We start from the raw sequence: 17,555 nt of genomic DNA, 5'->3' as shown, positions 1-17,555 counted from the left end.
GGCAGAATAGGTGTAAGTCATTTTAATGAAAGAATTTCAAAGAACAGGGATTTCTACACCAAAATTCTCACCAACAATTTGTGTTCTTAAAAAAAATAATAAAGACTATCAGAAACACACAAAACTTACCCCATGCAAAGGGATTTCCTCTAGGAAAGGAAAGTACCACAGTACCAGCTGAGACTTTTCTGTTGGTAGTGATGGGGCAAGCCCTGGTTTCTGAGCAGGCTTTGGCTTCAGCGTGCTCTTGTTGTGTGTTCACAATGAACACCACAGAAGTCGGCTCTGCTTCAATAGCCGTCAGTGTCAAGGCTGATTTAGCAGCTTGAGTCACACTCTGGACACCTACGTGCAAGGCGTCTGGGAAAGGATTCAATTTTTCTCCCAAAACCTCAGCTCGGCTCTCTTGTCCTTTTTAATGTTTTTTAGCAGATAGAACATTGAGAAAGCTCTTTCCCTTGTTTTCATTGAGATGTCACAGAGCAACGATGACTGATATAAAAGAGGATCATGTACTTCCTAAGACCGACTAAACCAAAACCATCTTTCAGCCCAATTGCTAATTTTGTGGCTGTTTTGAGAGTTACTACAGACCATTTCAAAGAGAAGAGAATGATTTAATGCGGAGTTCAAACTGCCAATGTTCTTTCACTGCTAAATTTTTAGAACTTGTACTCTAACATGTGATTTAAAAATGGTTGCACCTCGTTTCTCCTCCTGACTCCAGACCACGTCCACAGTTTGTTAAACTAGACTAAACCGCCCAAATGTTTCAGTGCGGAGTCCAAAAGTCACGTCACGTGTTTTATGTTTAACATCAGTAACAGGGACTGCATATCAGCAGAAGTGCTAAGGCAGAACAGAACTTGATTTTCTCTCCTGGCAAGCTGCATGAAGAGGAATAAAAATGCATTTTGTAAACTGAAGACAGTGGTCAGAATTTGGACTACACACACAGAAGATTACTGGTATGCCCAGTCTTTAAATAAAACAATTTTCTGGGTGAAACCTTGTGGAAATTGGCATAAAACCTTTAGATTTCTTTCAAGAAACAAAACAAAAACATAACATCCCCAAACCTTCCTCTGCTATGAAGAATTAAATTTGAAATAAAAAGGTTGTACTCATGTTATTTTTAATGAAGCAGTGAATACTGGAGAATGCCTTAGATATGCAGTTTTTATAAAATTATCTAAGTACATCTCTGCCAACGGTATTAGATGCCCAATTCTATTTAAAAAAAAAAGTTATATATCAATATTTATTTTTACCTTTAAATAGTATACCAGAAGTTCATTGAGAGCTGGATCTGCATTCAAATTAACCAGGAAGCACTTATTATCCCCAACTTTTATTCCAGAAGACTGAAGAGATATGCCAAGGCTTTCCAACTGTTTCTGACGCTCCTGTAAGAGAGTAGCCATCAAAATTAAGCTGATTGACGTATAGCCCTTGAGAAATTAATTCCTATCTGCCAAAGCCACAAAACAAAATGATGCACTGCTACTTCTGAAAAAGGTAACTTTCTTCTGCAGTAGATTAGACACAAAAGCCTTAGTTGTATCAAGCTTTGATCAGAATATCTGTAATTTCTCTTGTCCTTCCACCTCTGGTCTCAGAGGGCTACGTGCTATGGTCTCACACAGTTGCATCTTCTTAGTGAGAAAAGAAAACAGCTGAGAGCAGCACACTACAGTACTGTAGGAGCTTCTCCATGACCTCACTGGAACCGCAAAAATGCTACCACAAAGACATCTCTAGAGCCCTTTATTTTCTCTTTTGAGCTAAAAAGCAACAAGTTAAGTTAAATCCCTGCCAAGTCAAGCTCCGTGTCTATCTTTTATTCCAGAGCAATCAAAATGACAAAAAACTGGCAACCTGCTATTTAAGTAATGCAAATAACACTTCCTGCTGAACAAGAATAGTAGCATTTTGGATGGTGTTTTGTTCTTGTCAATAGACTTCATAGAATTCAACAACAAAGCATTACTGTGCAAAAATGTACATCTTTCAAAGGGAAGTGAAAGAGGAACATTAAACATTTCTGACTTAAGAACAGAAAGGGATTCTTCTACCAGAACAAAAAAAAAAAAAAAGTTGAGAATTGTTCTCAGGATCATACAGAAGCTGAAATGTGACTCACTAGCCACAATAGCAAACAAAATTTAAAAAATAAACATGGGAGACCTCTCAGAGAATTACTAGAGAGAAGCAGAAACAGGAGAGGGTAAACCGAGTAACTAAAAAAACCACAAGAGACCTACAGTGCTTTCCCTGTGATGCTGAGACTTTCAAATAAAAATTATCAGAAATTATGTAGGGGTAATGCTGGAATGTTTATTAAGGTTCTGACCTCCACCTACCAGTCTGCTTTGTATTAAAAAACCTTAGTATTTTATACTATTTGGTATAATTCTCTGTTCAGCCCTGGAGTTGTACCAGGTCTAATCAAGATTAAAATTGCAAAGAATGGCAAGTACAACTAACTCTTGATTTTCTTTACCCTGTCTCCCCACACACTTACAAAACCAATGTAATGTCCTTGTAAGGAAAAGTTGTGTGTACGAGAGAGAGAAATAAAAACAAAACACAAAGAACAGAGGAAAAACTGCAGTGCGATGTCAAAGATCTCTCTTCCAATCATCAGTGCCAGGCTCTGAAGTTCACATAATTCCTTACTATCTACAGAGATAAAGAGCATGTTGCCCAAAGGACAACTTGGCCCACAGTCTGAATCTCATAGGATTAACTTAAAGAACATGAGCCAACTTCTGTTAACTTTTGCTCAAGACCTAATGTTAACTAACTTAAACATTCAAAATACATTAAAAGTATGTCAAATACTCACTGAAAACGTGAAAAATTGCATGTTCATACAGTCTTTAAGGCTTTGAGCCCTTATTGCCACTCCACTTCTACAAACTGCCTCTTCGATTGCCCTCATTCTTCATGAGGAATCCTCTTTTCCTCAAAGATCTAAAATTATCTCTCCATCCTACCCTGCTACAATTTGACAGACAGATGTTAATGGATGCTGGCCAAAAAAAAAAAAAATATCACTTGACAGGCTATGATATAAATGCTTTTAACCTTGGGCCTCCATTAGCTTATGGAAGATGACAGGAGGTTCCTTCCACTGGCTTCCAAGTGGTCCTGAAACAGCCTTATACTGCACAAACACTATTCCTTATCCCTCCTCTGAAAAAAAAAAAAATCACTTCCCTACAACCGCAAAGCTCATGAAACTGCAAAGCTCATGAAACTCCCAGCTCTGAAACATCATAACACACTGAGAATTTGAGACAAAGAGGAAGAGAGCTAAAACCAGCAGCTATATGCAAACAGCAGGGCAGACTTAGTCTGTACCATTGAGCATATTACTCCATTTTTTCAGCCTCCTTGCGCACTCAGGGTTTCTATGCCTAGAAACTATTGTGTAGGATGAGAGCAGAGTTTTTATTATTATTACTATTATTATTCACCCTTATACACAGAAAGGAGAATTCATGGTGTAAGTCTGCCTTGAAAGCCAGGAAGCCCTCATAGTCACAAGCAGCATTTCTGACAATGGATCTTTAAAGTCAACAGTCTATTCTGATTACATCATCTACAAGATGCTTTTGCATCAGAGGCTCCATTTTTTCCTTATTTATTACACACTATTCATCACTCCTCCTGCTCAAAAGCTCCCTACTGCAAACATATACATCAGCATTTGTGTGGTAAGAATTGGAAGTGTCATGCAATAATCGTGGTGAACCTGCACAATTTTTCAACATAACCATCATACTCAATTATGGTCTGATGCCCTAAATATCAGTGTAAGAGGTATTAAAACACACAGGAATCCTGAACAGTTTTATTTTTTAATACTTTGAATGCCCTTTGCCTTGGGTATTGAGGCACTCTGTACATAACCTTGCATGTAACGCTCTCAACACTCCATCCTTCATCACAAACAACAATTTTACTGTCTGAAGAATATAAAACCCCTGTAATCCTCTCATCCATGGATTATTATTTTTTTAAAGTAACTTCTCCATTTGCATACAGTGACAATTCATTATTGTCATTGGAATAGTAATCTGGGAGGCACCCAGCTATCACAGGAATTAAGTGAAGCCTTTCAAAAGGGCAGTAAGCTTGACCTACTTACCCATTAATGTGGGGAGAGATTCAGACAATCTCTATGAACTGACAGACAAAGGAAACAAACCTATTTTTCATAAAAAAAGAAAGCAGCCAACCTGTGCTATCTCTTCAGTTTTTCTTAATTTTTCTTCCCAGGTCACAGTCATTTCCTGAATCAACTTTTCTGATTCCTCCAATCGTTCTTTTAATTCTGGTGATTTCATAGCCTGCAAAAATAAAAGAAAATAAAAAAGGAAAGGTTGTTGTGCTTTGTTTTTTTCCCATCACTGTCACACAGATGGGGGAAAAAAGGAACCATAACTTTACTCATTTTCCAAGGCATACTTATTGGTAAGTAAAGGGGTTTTTTTAAAATACATATTGCATATTAATGCAGAATCCATCAAAAAGTTAATTAGCTTCAAGTACAGATGCTAAAGTGGAGTTTATACACTTCAGTGCAAACCAATTACATGATACTGGCAGATTTGCACTGATATTCAAAGATATTCAAAGGCAAACTAATCTCATTTCTACGCCAATACAAGTATCCCGAACAACTCCTATCTAAAACAGTCTTCCTTCTGAAGATACTGCTGATCTGGCTGGCCACCATTGTCTCAGCTGTTGTTCCCTCAAAATGGCACTTAACATCTCAGTCACTTAAACTGCCATGCCACCAAAACGTTTTTATTGTTCATTTTGATACGGCGTGATGGGTGTGATTTTTTCTTTCTATAGCAAATATCAAGGCATCCATGGCATTCTGGTTATCTACCTCTACATATGCATTTTACAGAGTGGCTATCAGAAGCCTTACGATGTGCTTCTGGACACTGGAATTTGATTTTGTCACTGATCTATCACAGCTCTGATTTTATTTTGTGAAAGAGTCAAAGACCCCTGTTCCATTCAAGGACTAACTTGAGAATAAGAAGACACCCCCACTGCCACCCATCAGACACTCCAAGAACTGAAAGGACATCAACATTTTTATACTACATATATTTACTTCCTCCAGTCTTGGTACTGGCATATTCCTCCCCTACTACCTTGAACAGGAAGCCTACGGACTTCCTTATGTCATTATTTCATTACTGCTAACAAGATGAAAATGGTTTTGGCTGGTAGGTACTTATGCAATGCTGATTAAACAATGCAAGCATCGTTCTCCATCAGATATTCCCTTACCACAAAACCAAAATTCCCCACAGGACTCAAAATCAGAGTGGCCTCATTACAGTGCAGTTCGTTCAAGAAAAGGAGCAAGTGTCAGGAGTAGAAAATCCTGTTTTAAGACAGGAGTTTCCTTTGCCTCAAGACACAACAGTCTAGAAACTGTCAGCTCATGTGTCCCGCGTAGTCTTTTTCTGGTTGAATGTCTGAAATACCTAAATACAGAGTAAAAGGGAACATGAATTCCACCCAGGAAGGAGAGTGAAGCCAAGGCAATCTCCAGAACAAAGATTTATTATGACTGATAAAATGTGATAGGTGCAAAGGTACTGGACATTATGGGGCAGGACAGGAGGATGAAACCCAGCTAAGTCTTGTTTGTCCATTTATTTGGACCTGGGGCAAACTCACATGCTTCAGATGTCAAATGAGCTAGGTAATCGTCCTCACTCCTTACAATGTTTATATAAACAATAGATATATGGGCCCAGATTCACACCAGACCAGCAGGTATGCTGCGCTGCTAAAAGCGGTTAGTTCCAATTCCCAGCTTAGGAAGGACAAGCTGGTGGTCTTGGCACAGACAAATTAAAACATGTGATATTAATTTTGACAAAAATGATCAAATTGTGTGGATTAAAAAAGGGGGGAAGTGAACTGTCAAGTTCTGTTTGCCTTAGCTGGTTAGGAGAGAAAAGGATACTGACACCAAAAGGAAAAAAAAAAAAACAAAACCAAAAGCACAACTTGGTAACCTCTGTATTTGGAAATGGGCTTTGAAAATGTAACCTGACTGTTATAATGGGTCAATGTTTTTGTTCACTTAAAAAAACCCCATTATTTATGCACATTTCTGTAAGAACAATTAGATGGGCTACAAATGTAATAAACTGAAAGGAGTACAAGACAATGAATGTGGTTTTTGACTTTTATTGTGTAGCCTCTTAATAGCAAACTACACCATTTTTTCCATGCTCTTTGTCAATGACATTGAGATGACAACTAGGGTGGGATATTAATACTTGGGAAAGGAAATATTTATTACTTCATATTTAGGAAACACTACTTCATTACTTTGGAAAGCTGCCATTATTTTGGCATTAATGCTCACAAACGAAGCAAGTAAGGAATACTTGCATCCTTCAGAGTACTGTTAAGTCTGTGGTTCATATTTTATAGGAATTTTTAGATATTTAACTTGAGATACCTTAAAGAAACCAATATACACTTACTGGATGCTTAGCATATTAGGCAGCTGAAATGAGAACAGTCCAAAATTCACTAGTCATTCCTAATATCACAGCCAGCATTCCCTATATACCTCATGAGGCAAACACTGTAATCATAATTTTTCTGAATTGCAAAATGGATTATATCACCATTGCTTTGACACATTTGAGAACAGAACTCAGAATTACGCTAGTTCTTGGCCTTCATCTAACATTTAGACCACTCTCACAGTTTTATTGAGGTAGCTATGCAGATATTCATAATATTGTCTAGCACCTGTAAGAGATTCAGTTGAGAATGGTTAAAGCTTGTAAGCAAGCGTTATTTAACTGAATTCATATCTCACAGGATGTAGCCACACTGAATTCTTAAAATTCTGAAAATATGCCAGCAAAGCTCTGCCTATAAACTGCACAATCTTAAGACTCTACCCCTGTTCCTGCCTTCATGTCATCTTGCCTTTGATCTGTATCTTGCAATAAAAATAAAATGAACACAAGGTGTTCAAACAGAACCTGGTATCTCATGTTACCACCTGTGTTTCAAGACTGATGTACAGAAAATTAGGAAGAAGTGATAGAAAGGGAGATTTCTCAGATACCACGTAGTAATTCTTTGTGGCATTCATTTTCGAGAGCCAGGTAAGAAAGCCTTGACAAATGGGGTTTACAGGACTTACTGGATAGTCAAGACTAAAATTTGTACCTCTGCTTTTGTGAGCTGTTCTCGCAGCTTCTCCACTTCCTCACGGAGCTCCCGAATAATGCGAGCGTTGGGGTCTTCGTTCACCACGGCATGATTAACAATGTTCTTGGCCCGGTCTGCATACCTCAGTGTTGAAAGGGTCTCATCATAGTTATCTGCTGCTGGGCTTACTGTTGCTACCATGGCAGTCTTGCTGTTACCACCAAGGCTATCCTGGAAAGTGGCAGAGGTTATAAAATTAAACCAGAAAGTCTCTTTCATTTTACCCAGTCAATGAACTTAGGCATCAAGTAATAACCTAGGGTCCGGAGTAGATGTGGGCAACTAATAACAGAAACTATTTTGTCAAGAGTTCCTCAGTTCAAAATTAGTATTTTAAGCTGTGTAAACCAAGGAAAGTTGTTATTGTCAATGTATTTTTTTTTTTAAGCACATTGGGGAAATGTCGTTCTTGGCTTTCAGGATCAGTTTTAGTTTAAACAGTCCCTCTTTTGGGCTTTATGGTGCTTAGTAAGGGCTTCCAAGGTTTACTTCTATGTTTTCTGCTTAGGTTTATAAACCAGAAATATAAGCACTTCAGCATTAAACTTCTCAGATACTACTGAAGTTGCTCAGGAAAGATCATGATGAATTCAGAATATCTTATTGTAAAGACTGGAACCAAGATGTCTTCAATAAGTATTTAAATTACTTAAAGATCTCCTCAAACAACACAGTTGATTTTATTCTTATAAGCATTTCAGAATGGGGCCCTTTCCTTCCCCCCAATTACACAGCTCACAAATCTAAATCGAGTTATGTAAGAAATTATCCTTTCGCAATTTGGTTGACAGAGAAGGGCGTGAAACCACATTCCTGCAAGGCAGTGTGTCAGGGGAGTGGGGGGAGGAAGGAAGGAAACGTTCAATCTTTTTATGCATCACAAAATTGTGGTTTACAATTTTGGCCGGTCTAAAAGATAAAATATTCTGGTTTAAATCTTGCAGCAAATCTTTTGTACTGTTTGGTTCGATTTTTTACCCAATATCCCTTTCTGAGACGAACCATGCTATTAACTTTCATCTTCAATAACCCATGAAATCTAGGTCAGGCATTGCCATTAGAACAATCTGACTACATTAGCTGCTTGTCTAACCATTTCAATTACAAAGCACACACGCAGCTTTCCCTAGCAATCATTAAAACGCCCCTTTAAGTATTTCCTTAAGACTCTCTTCTTTGCTGCATGATGCCTAAAATAGTTTGACAGCAGTCTGGCTGCTCCAGTGGTCAGACAAGCATTGACCACACAGACTGACGTCGCTTCGCTGCTGCATTGGTAGCACTCTGCAGTCTCTGGTCATGCAAAAGGGCTGCTAGCTCTTTGGGTAGAGAATATAATTTCATTTGTATAGTGTTCAGCACAGCAGCATAGTTAGCACTTGCAGGTAAGGGAATTTATAGGGAAGTCAATTGAAAAGAACAGCCTTCTGACTGATATCAGTGTGGGTTTTTTTTTTTCTCATCTGAGGAGCAACCAATGTTTACTCCAATAAATACATGGCTTGGGAGGATCCACTCTGTAACACAGAAATGTTTTTCCAAAGCATCTATTGAAAACTTAAAGACTAACAAGACCACATGACTCATTCGATAGGACTTCTGGCTCTACAGAAGCCAGGACTTTTCTTCAGTCCATCAAGGGTTTTCAAAAATTAGGCACAACACCGCAACTGCACTCCCTGTTCCACATAAAAAGATGTTTATCAGGGATCTGGCCAGGTACTCGGCTTCCAAATCAAACCTTAACAGTTTGCACTTTGGAAACCTCCTTCACTGCACTAATTAGCTCCAAAATAGGATTAATTCATTATTTGAATTGCAACTCTGCTGTACAGGCAGCTGAGAATGCTGTTACAGTGATACACCGTAATTCACAAAACACCCATTATAAATTGAGTAAAGTTCCTCTTGTATTGTAGCTATTCAAGCCCAATGCCAGACTGTCCCATAAAGTTTTATACATAAAACTGCTGTGCTGATTTCACTGGTTTCCTTAATGTTAAGCAAGAAAGGTAGACTAATAGTTAGCCAGCCTCTCATTAGTGAAGACAGCGCCTGCAAATTACCCTGGAAAGGCCGGGCTTGCATGTGATAGAGAGACACACTGAGTGGAAATTAGTAAATTTAGATATTTCTAAGACTAAACTAGATCAGTGTTCTCTAGCACCAAGATTACTGTGAAAGCAACTTAAAATGTAGAGATCAGAAATTGTATGTTTAATAGCAGCCATCAGTAAAACATGCAGGGCTGATTAAAATGGGAAAATGGGACGTTTGTGCCAATACAATTTAATAAAACCAAGCAGTTAAAGCACTGACAAGCTATTTTGCTTCCTACACACAACCTGATGCCTCTCTTCAAGCCTCCTCTTGCAACAATATTTTTCACCTGGTACTTTTGTCTAAAGATCCTCAACAAAATTGAACAAAAAGTGTTAGAGCTTGAGGTCTACTGAACGCTACTGGTTTCTCAGATTTGTGGAGAGACCCTATATGACAGATATTCCTAGGGTTAGAACATTTAATTATGATGCCAAAGCAGAGTAAAAGTTGAAAGCTCAGGAGAAAGATAGCCCTCCATCTCATGGCTTCTACAAACAGGCCTCTTTAAACTATTAAATCCCTCCTTTGGTCTTTATTTAAAAAAAATGTTTAAATTTTCCCCTCTCAAAATAAAGCTTCTCTTCAACGAGCTTGTTTGTAAAAAATTCAAAAGCCCCAAACCTTTTGTTTGTACTTAACATGGCTGGATGTTAAAGACACAAAAAAGGTTTGCCTGAAAGAAGGCAGAACAAAAGTGCACTTCTATTTATGAGCTAAAGCAAGTGCTGTGTATGGCCATCGTCATTGCAGCTACAATGCATCAGACAGGTGCTAAACAGGAATTTCAGTCTGCTTGCTGGATTTGTTTAGAAATGGAACAGCATAACTAATTCTAACAACACCACTAGAAATTCGTTAGGAAAGTTTCCACTCTGCTTGCTCAGACTATTACAGCCACATCAAGAACCCAAGCACACATGCCACAGGAGCAAACTGAAGCAAGCTGCATGTTGGTTTTGTTCCCATCTTTACAGAGAGCCAACAAGCACTTGTTTAATTAGAGTAAAAACTCAGTGTAAATAGATAGAGGCAAAAAGATATTTAAATGCTAAGTGAGTCTTAGGGCAAGGAACACTGTGAAATGAGGATTTATTTTAAGCAGAAAAGCACAGACACTATTTCTCTTATGGCATTCTGATTTTTATGTAGCCTTCATGACTGTGCTATCTGATGCCCAGTATCTGAGATGTTTACACTGGGGAGAAGAGATAAATCCTTTCACAGTAGTCACACTAAAAGGTTCATTAAAAGACAGCACTGAGAAAAATGAAGGCTTGTGGTGTCAAGGGGTTACATGAGTAGAGATCTTATTTTACTTAAGCATTGAAGTCAACTTTGTTTTCAAATCTCCTTACGGAAAACATATTTTTTAATCTCCACACCTCTGTATAACCTGCAAGTAACATTTTCTTCTTCTTTCCACATGTGCAGTTAAATCATAGGGACAGCAAATTCAAACAACATCTAAAAACATTGCTAAGACTGGGTGGGGAAGCAAAGCAGAGTATTCAAGACAACAAAATCTAGCCAGAGCACCTACAAAAGTAAGAGCATAAAAAAAGTCTGGTGGTGCAAAAAATCAGTTTCTTCCCAGATTGTATCTTTCTACTAACAAATATCTTAGCTGCTCCTTGATAACAATAAAACAGAGCACAAGAGAAAAAAAAAGGAAACTTGGCAAGTTAGTATTTCTGAGACACGGTTATGAAACATCCCGGCAATCCAATAAAGAAAAATTTTAACAGAATGACAGGTTACAAAAATGAAACTGAAGTTATCTAACAAATGACACCTAATTTAATAATCCTTCAAAATCCAAGTCAACTAAGACCACTCAAACTGTACCAGGCAAGATAAGAAAAAGACAGACAAGCCACCTTTACTAGCAGGCAAGCTTTTTACAGATAGAAGCAGCTACATTTGTGCTTGCCACTCATTCAGAGAACGGGAGAAATCTAGATGACGACTATACTTAAAATCAAACTTGCACTCCCAAGATTTTTTTGTCTTCAGGCTACCACGCCTTACGGACACTGTATCTAGGAAGTGGGAAGAACAACAAAAACAAAAGCCTGCCTTTTAATTCGACATACCCAAAATTCATATTTAACAATTTACTTTGTCATTTAGACCTTACAGATCCTCATCCAAGTGCCATCATGATACACTCTCTTTTTCCTCAAAAATAATACCAAATAGTCCTATGCAGTACAGAAAATGATTGAACTGCTCATTTCACATGAATACGATGTACAAAGTCTCCTGACCTGTTCCTCAGACTGTAACTGGGATAGTGCTCTGCAATGATACTCTGCTGACAGAAGTAGAGTATATTAACAAATATATTAGACAATTATGAAAAGGTAATGGTCTTAATCAAAATCTTCAAGGCTAACCATGCCAGTATGTACAATTCAGCTGCATGTGGCAATAGCCCAAATTAAATTAGCCCCAAGGATGTGTGTGAAGGTGTAAACTGACCCATGAAAGATAATGCCCTTTTCTTTTTTTTAAGCTCCTTATCCTTTAGGCCATTACAGGTCAGTAGAAGACAGGGAGCATATTTAGTCTGTAGAGATACTAATGGCTTACATCCAGGTAATTTTCCAAAGACAATTAAGGTTAATATCAAAACCAGAAAATGAGGCAAAAGAACAGTGTTTTATTTAATTGAATGGGACTCTTCTCCCCTTTTCCTCCATTTTGTTTCTCTTTAAAAAAACCAAGATCAGAGTACTTACTTTAAGTAACCAAGTGAGCACAGAATCACGATAAGGAACAAATTTGTTTTTGTTCTTGCCAGCAGCCTGATCTGCCAGGGCAGAAATAACCAGCCCAAGAGTCGTGAGGGATCTGCACAGAGAACAAAAGCAGCTGTTAACAAGTGTAAATATTCATAAGTCAAATGCATATTTAGACAGTCACTTTCTCTCCAGAAATGAGTTCCGAGGAATAAGTTCCTAGTATAGTTTTGATCATTTTTCTCTCACAGAAGCCCTACTCCTTGTTTTCAGCATATGTTTTCAGCCTTAATAATCACGTCTTCATAACGCAATTTTGTGGTAGTTGCAGGAACACACATACAGAATGAAAAATGCCAATCATTTTAAGTAGGCAGAGATCTCATTCAAACGTCTAAGGGTATTGTATGTCAGAAAGAGAAGTAGAGAGAAGGGAACAAGAAACCTGGCTACAAGAGCTTATATTGACTTTATTCTATTTTACAACTATGCTGTAATTAGCAGTCTTGATTGTACTGATGGAAAAAGGAAAAGAAATAATCAGTCTTACTTGTTAATGTTGCTTCCTTCTTTCAGCCTGTCTCCTGCAGCACCAGTCTTAGTTGCCCTTTCACTACCTGCTAAGTCCACCAGACTCAGCTTGCCCACCTTCTCACCTGATGTCTGTAGAAGGAACCAGAGAACAGCTACTGTTAGTTCACTCAAATTAAGTTACACAGTTTGACGTATTTTCAAACAAGAATCAAGCTTCATTTCTTGGTGTTGACTCTCTACAGCTGTTCCAACAGCTTTCAAAGTCATAGTACTTGAACAATATTCTGTGATAACTCACTAGTTGCTGCTCCAGAAACAACAGGAGGATTTGAAGTGAAATAAGATACACTTATATCTTCAAGACATCTCAGAAATCTCCAGACAAAAGAAACACGGGGCACATTAGTCAAATGTTAAAGCAAAAACATATGCAGAAGGAGTACAAGCCAAGGAGTCACAAAGACAAACAGATGGTCTACAAGCTCTGTCTTTGTTCTATCATCTTGGAAACAGTCTCCTAAAAATTTCAGACTTTATACCAGGTTTCCACTCTGTTTTTCAGAAAGTGAGAATGAACATGACAAGAAGCATGTTATAATTTATGAGAATGATTACAATTGCAGAAGTGTCCTATACTAACAGCCTCCTAGAAAGCAATCCAAGCTATGTGAGTATTTCAATCCCCATTTTGTTATAAATCCTTTTATCGCATTTGACCCAAAATGACATTCTGAAACACTCCATGAATTTCACGTTAATTTGAAGTTGAAGAGCTAACCCTGTCTTTGAGAACAGTTTGCTTACATCATGCTTTTCTGCAGCATCTATGACTTTAGAATCTCAGTATCACAGTTGCCCTAAACAAACAGGATAATTAGAATCAACATGCTTTCAAAAATGTTACTCTAAGCCTCTCAAAATACAGCGTGATCATCAGGCCATACTGAAACGCGTCATTTCCAGGACTGAAAGGACCAGCAGATGGGAAAACAGAGAAATCTGTTCCAGAAACTCACACAGTGGTCACTGGAAGATGCAGAAAAGACTGACAAACAGAACTACCACCCTTGCATCCAGGCTGACCATGATATGTATGGTAAGGATGCAGTACAGCCACAGCAAAAACAGAATGAAAAACTATGGCAAATCAAGGAATTTAGCATTGTATGATTGTTGATTTGAAGCGCAAAGGGAAAACAAATCCAAATAAGAACAAGAAAAATTGTTTGAATAAGATGATCAGTAGAGATTGAGAAATGAGGAGGAGAAAATCCAAATGCTCATTTTGCTTTACATTGTATTCCATATTTAGGCACATACACGCCTTAGATTTGCTCCGTGGACGCTCAGAATTTCTCCAAGGCTTTGAAGACATTAAAGAATTGCCCAAGCACAGAATCTATCAATAAAATGCAAAGAGTTTTGGTGTAGGAGATCTATTTCAATTTTAGTTTATCACCATTTTCTGTGAGGGGTTAAATAATATTAACATAAAGGTATTTCACATCCCTCTCCAAGGAATATTTATATATAAGGAAATATGAAGAAAAATACTTTCATATTTAAATGTCTTTTAATATTTAATATATATACATTAAAATATTAATGTTGCACGATGCAAAAATTTTTAAATTAGTGTTTCTGTTTATAAAGTTAATCATTTATATAAACTTGCATGAAATAACCCCTTGAAGGAGACTACAGATGTATATTCAGGTTTTCTTCTACTTTTCATCTCCATATTATATCTTTAGTTTCTGCTCCAAGTCCATACTACACACCATTGCTTAAAAAGAAATGTTTCTTTAGTTTAGATTCTAGGATGAGGAGATCCTTCCTGCACCCTCCAGCAGGCCGACTGCAACTTGGGGCCTGCATTTTTGCTTTCCATTTCAGAAAAAACACATTTTCATTTACAAACCTATTAAAATTGAGTTCCCTACACCGGGGCACAAGCACTTGAGTGTTACGAGGACTTAGTCAGACAAAGCCACAGCTACCCTGATCCCGTGCTAGCAGTGCACAAGGGCAGGAGACTCTAGCAAATGACCTCCCAAGGTCCCTTCCAACCAACATTTCTAAGAGTCTGTGAAATACATTAAAGCAAGAGCCACACATCCAAGCTTAACACTTGGACCTTGAAACTTGTTTTACTTACCCCTGACTGTACATCATAGAGCGTGTGGGTGAGGATAATCTTGAAGACTGCATGGGACCGACTGCTCTCCTCATTCATGTTGGTTGCAGCCACTGTTCGGGATTTGTTGCCCTCGGACATCAAGGACTCAATGTCCTAGATACAATTTTCATAGCCATAAACATATCTGCATTAAGATTCTTTTCAATTATCTACCAAAACAATCTCATTTTGGTAAAATACAGCAATGATTTCCCCACTGTTTCCCACTGCTTATTCATAAAGTGTGAGAAAAAAAATATTGTGATCTCCGCCTTAAAGACTAGAAATGTTGTGACATGCATATTCAGCCATTACCTCTACCTATATATTAAATGATCAACAAAAATAATGCACCTGGCTGCACACAGCAATACTCAAAAGCAAAGAAAAAAAGTGAGGAAACAGCAATTCATGTTTGAACACTAAGATTTTAGCCTCAGTAGTCAAACACACATTCTTGAAATCTGTAATGCTGACATAAGGCTCAAAGTTTTACCACACTGAACAGGTCATTATGTTCCGCCTACATACAACAGCTTATAAAGTCCTTATATGTTAAATCGTGATATTTGAGAAATATCAGCTCCCCGCAGCTCCCCTGCTTCAGGGTTTTACAGGAAATGCAAAATAGTTAAAACTTTAGAGTCTTGGGCTTAACTTTTATTTATGAATCTCTAGCTGGATGATACTAAAAAAACCCCCAAAAAACCAAACAAAAGAACACCACAGACCACTTTGACTCTGTACGCTGTGTTACACAAAGCTGCTGGGGAACATGTAAAGGAAAAGCATGCAATGTGTCTTGTCAACAGAAACCACCAGAGAGAGGTAGATGAATACCTGGAGAGACTGCAATAAGAAGGACTGCACCATTTTCACGTTTTGCTTAAGATGACAGAATTCCATCCCATATTTACTGATTTGTCCCACTGTACATTAATGCTTCTTAAAAATTAGGGCATTTTGTGAACGCATATATAAACTATCCAGCAAGTTTCATGCAATGTTCTCAAGTATGTGTCTTCTAAACAACCATTAGTTTATAATTCCAGTGTGCTTGTGTGCTGCTGGTAAGTGAAATTACTAGGCAATTGCATGACAGCCAAAAAGTGACAAAATGGGGTACTGAAAGCCTGTCTCTGCCAAATTCTGGTTTTGTAATTAATCATGGATTCTTAAGTTTGGGAGGAAAGCTGTTTCATTACATAGTTGAATTACTTCCAGAATTATTGAATAGAACAGGATGAAGATGAGTTTCTGCTCTTAACACTGTTCTCCCCGGTGATCACAATACAACAACCCTGCAGCTCTCTTGCTCTAAAATCCATGTTACTGCCATGGCAATTAGGAGCAGCTTAATAATGTTTCCCTGCTTAAGGGACAGTACCCTAGTGTTTAGGATGTCAACACAAGCCTTTCAGAAAATCGATCCTTACCTTGTAGCTAGCAACAGCTAGTTTGGATAGGCCATCTACATAAGGACCATAAACACTGTGTTCTCTAACTTTTAATGACTGACGGCTTCTGGTTGGAAAAAAAAAAAAGTTATTTATAAGCACACGACTGAGTTCAGACAACATTTAAAGAAAGTCAATTTCTCACTGACAGATCTCAAACACGATGGTCTCACAAATACGGTAACAAAGCAGCGAACAAGGACTTTAATGCAAACAAAAAAGCCTTTGTCTACAAATAAAAAGCTGACAGATATTTTTGCCACTTCATAAAAGCTAGTATTAGGGCAAGTTTACTATAAGCTTTTAGTCTTACCACTTTATTTTGATTTAAAATGAAAGGACACAGATCAGAAGAAGCAAAAGCCATCCTACGCAAATACCTTACATGGGATCCATTAAGACAAGCTGGTTATGGAAAGGAAAAGTGTATTACAACATATTACAGTGCTGTTGACACACAAATTACTTACCCTTTTGGGTCAAGAAGATCTCTGACTTTCTCATTGTATATCTCCATGTAGGATACTTCCACTTTGAAACTCTGCTCTTCATTTTCCTCTTTCTGCGCTCTTTCAAAGAGTCCACTGCAAAGTCTAGGGATTAATCCAGGCTGGTCAGCAGTACCCATCATGGTGTATGATTTTCCAGATCCTGTGTGATCCAATCTATAATTAGTGTACATGCAACAAAGTATCCTGCTTTGTGAAACATGGGAAGGAAATAGAATCATAGAATTATCTAGGTTGGAAAAGACCTTGAAGATCATCTAGTCCAACCATTAAAATAAGAGGTCAAAAATAGAAGAGGTCAAGAAAAATTAGCATTTCAGTGAAAGATATTTGTGCAGTTTTCTATTTCAAAGCAACCAAAACACGATTTAGCTAAAGACTATTTAATTAAAAGGAAAAGTAAACCAAGAAATTTAGTTCAAACTGACAGAGAAGGCTTTTTCAGGTAGAGACTCATACTGTAGAAGACAACCACTAACACCCATATATGTGCCACAACAAGAAAAATCAATTGCACAAGCGTATTCATTTTTGCACATTACATTTAAAATGATGATTAAAGATTATTCTAACTGCAGAGGCAGAAAATACGGGTGATGCGCTGAACTCAAGGACAATCATGGTCATTCCAAAGATTATAATCTAAGGTGTGAGAAATAAGGGTAGCCAGCAGCAACAGACAAAATCCTATTTCTCATCCTGTCCACCTCGTATCTAATGTTACGAGAGAGAAAAACATTTCTTATCT

General features: G+C 37.8%; 1 protein-coding gene across 8 annotated transcripts in view; it reads right to left on the bottom strand.

Moving 5' to 3' along the window:
* The window catches only part of KIF13B (kinesin family member 13B), a 142,587-nt gene that overhangs the window by 56,494 nt on the left and 68,538 nt on the right, over positions 1–17,555 (bottom strand). For 6 of the 8 annotated variants that reach the window (XM_074820284.1, XM_074820288.1, XM_074820283.1 and 3 more), the window contains 8 exons: positions 16,769–16,949; positions 16,278–16,365; positions 14,821–14,955; positions 12,679–12,791; positions 12,129–12,240; positions 7,243–7,455; positions 4,248–4,358; positions 1,272–1,406 (listed from right to left, as the gene is read on the bottom strand). In XM_074820284.1, the coding sequence (XP_074676385.1) occupies positions 1,272–1,406; positions 4,248–4,358; positions 7,243–7,455; positions 12,129–12,240; positions 12,679–12,791; positions 14,821–14,955; positions 16,278–16,365; positions 16,769–16,949 (1,088 nt within the window). Of the gene's footprint in view, positions 1–1,271; positions 1,407–4,247; positions 4,359–5,322; positions 5,460–7,242; positions 7,456–12,128; positions 12,241–12,678; positions 12,792–14,820; positions 14,987–16,277; positions 16,366–16,768; positions 16,950–17,555 lie in introns of those variants that run through there. The other 2 variants (XM_074820290.1, XM_074820291.1) reach the window with 2 other exon arrangements.

Source organism: Strix aluco, chromosome 3 (assembly GCF_031877795.1).
Source record: "Strix aluco isolate bStrAlu1 chromosome 3, bStrAlu1.hap1, whole genome shotgun sequence".
Lineage (NCBI taxonomy): Eukaryota > Metazoa > Chordata > Aves > Strigiformes > Strigidae > Strix > Strix aluco.
Note: the sequence above shows the minus strand (reverse complement) of the source record. Positions and strands in the feature narration are given on the sequence as shown.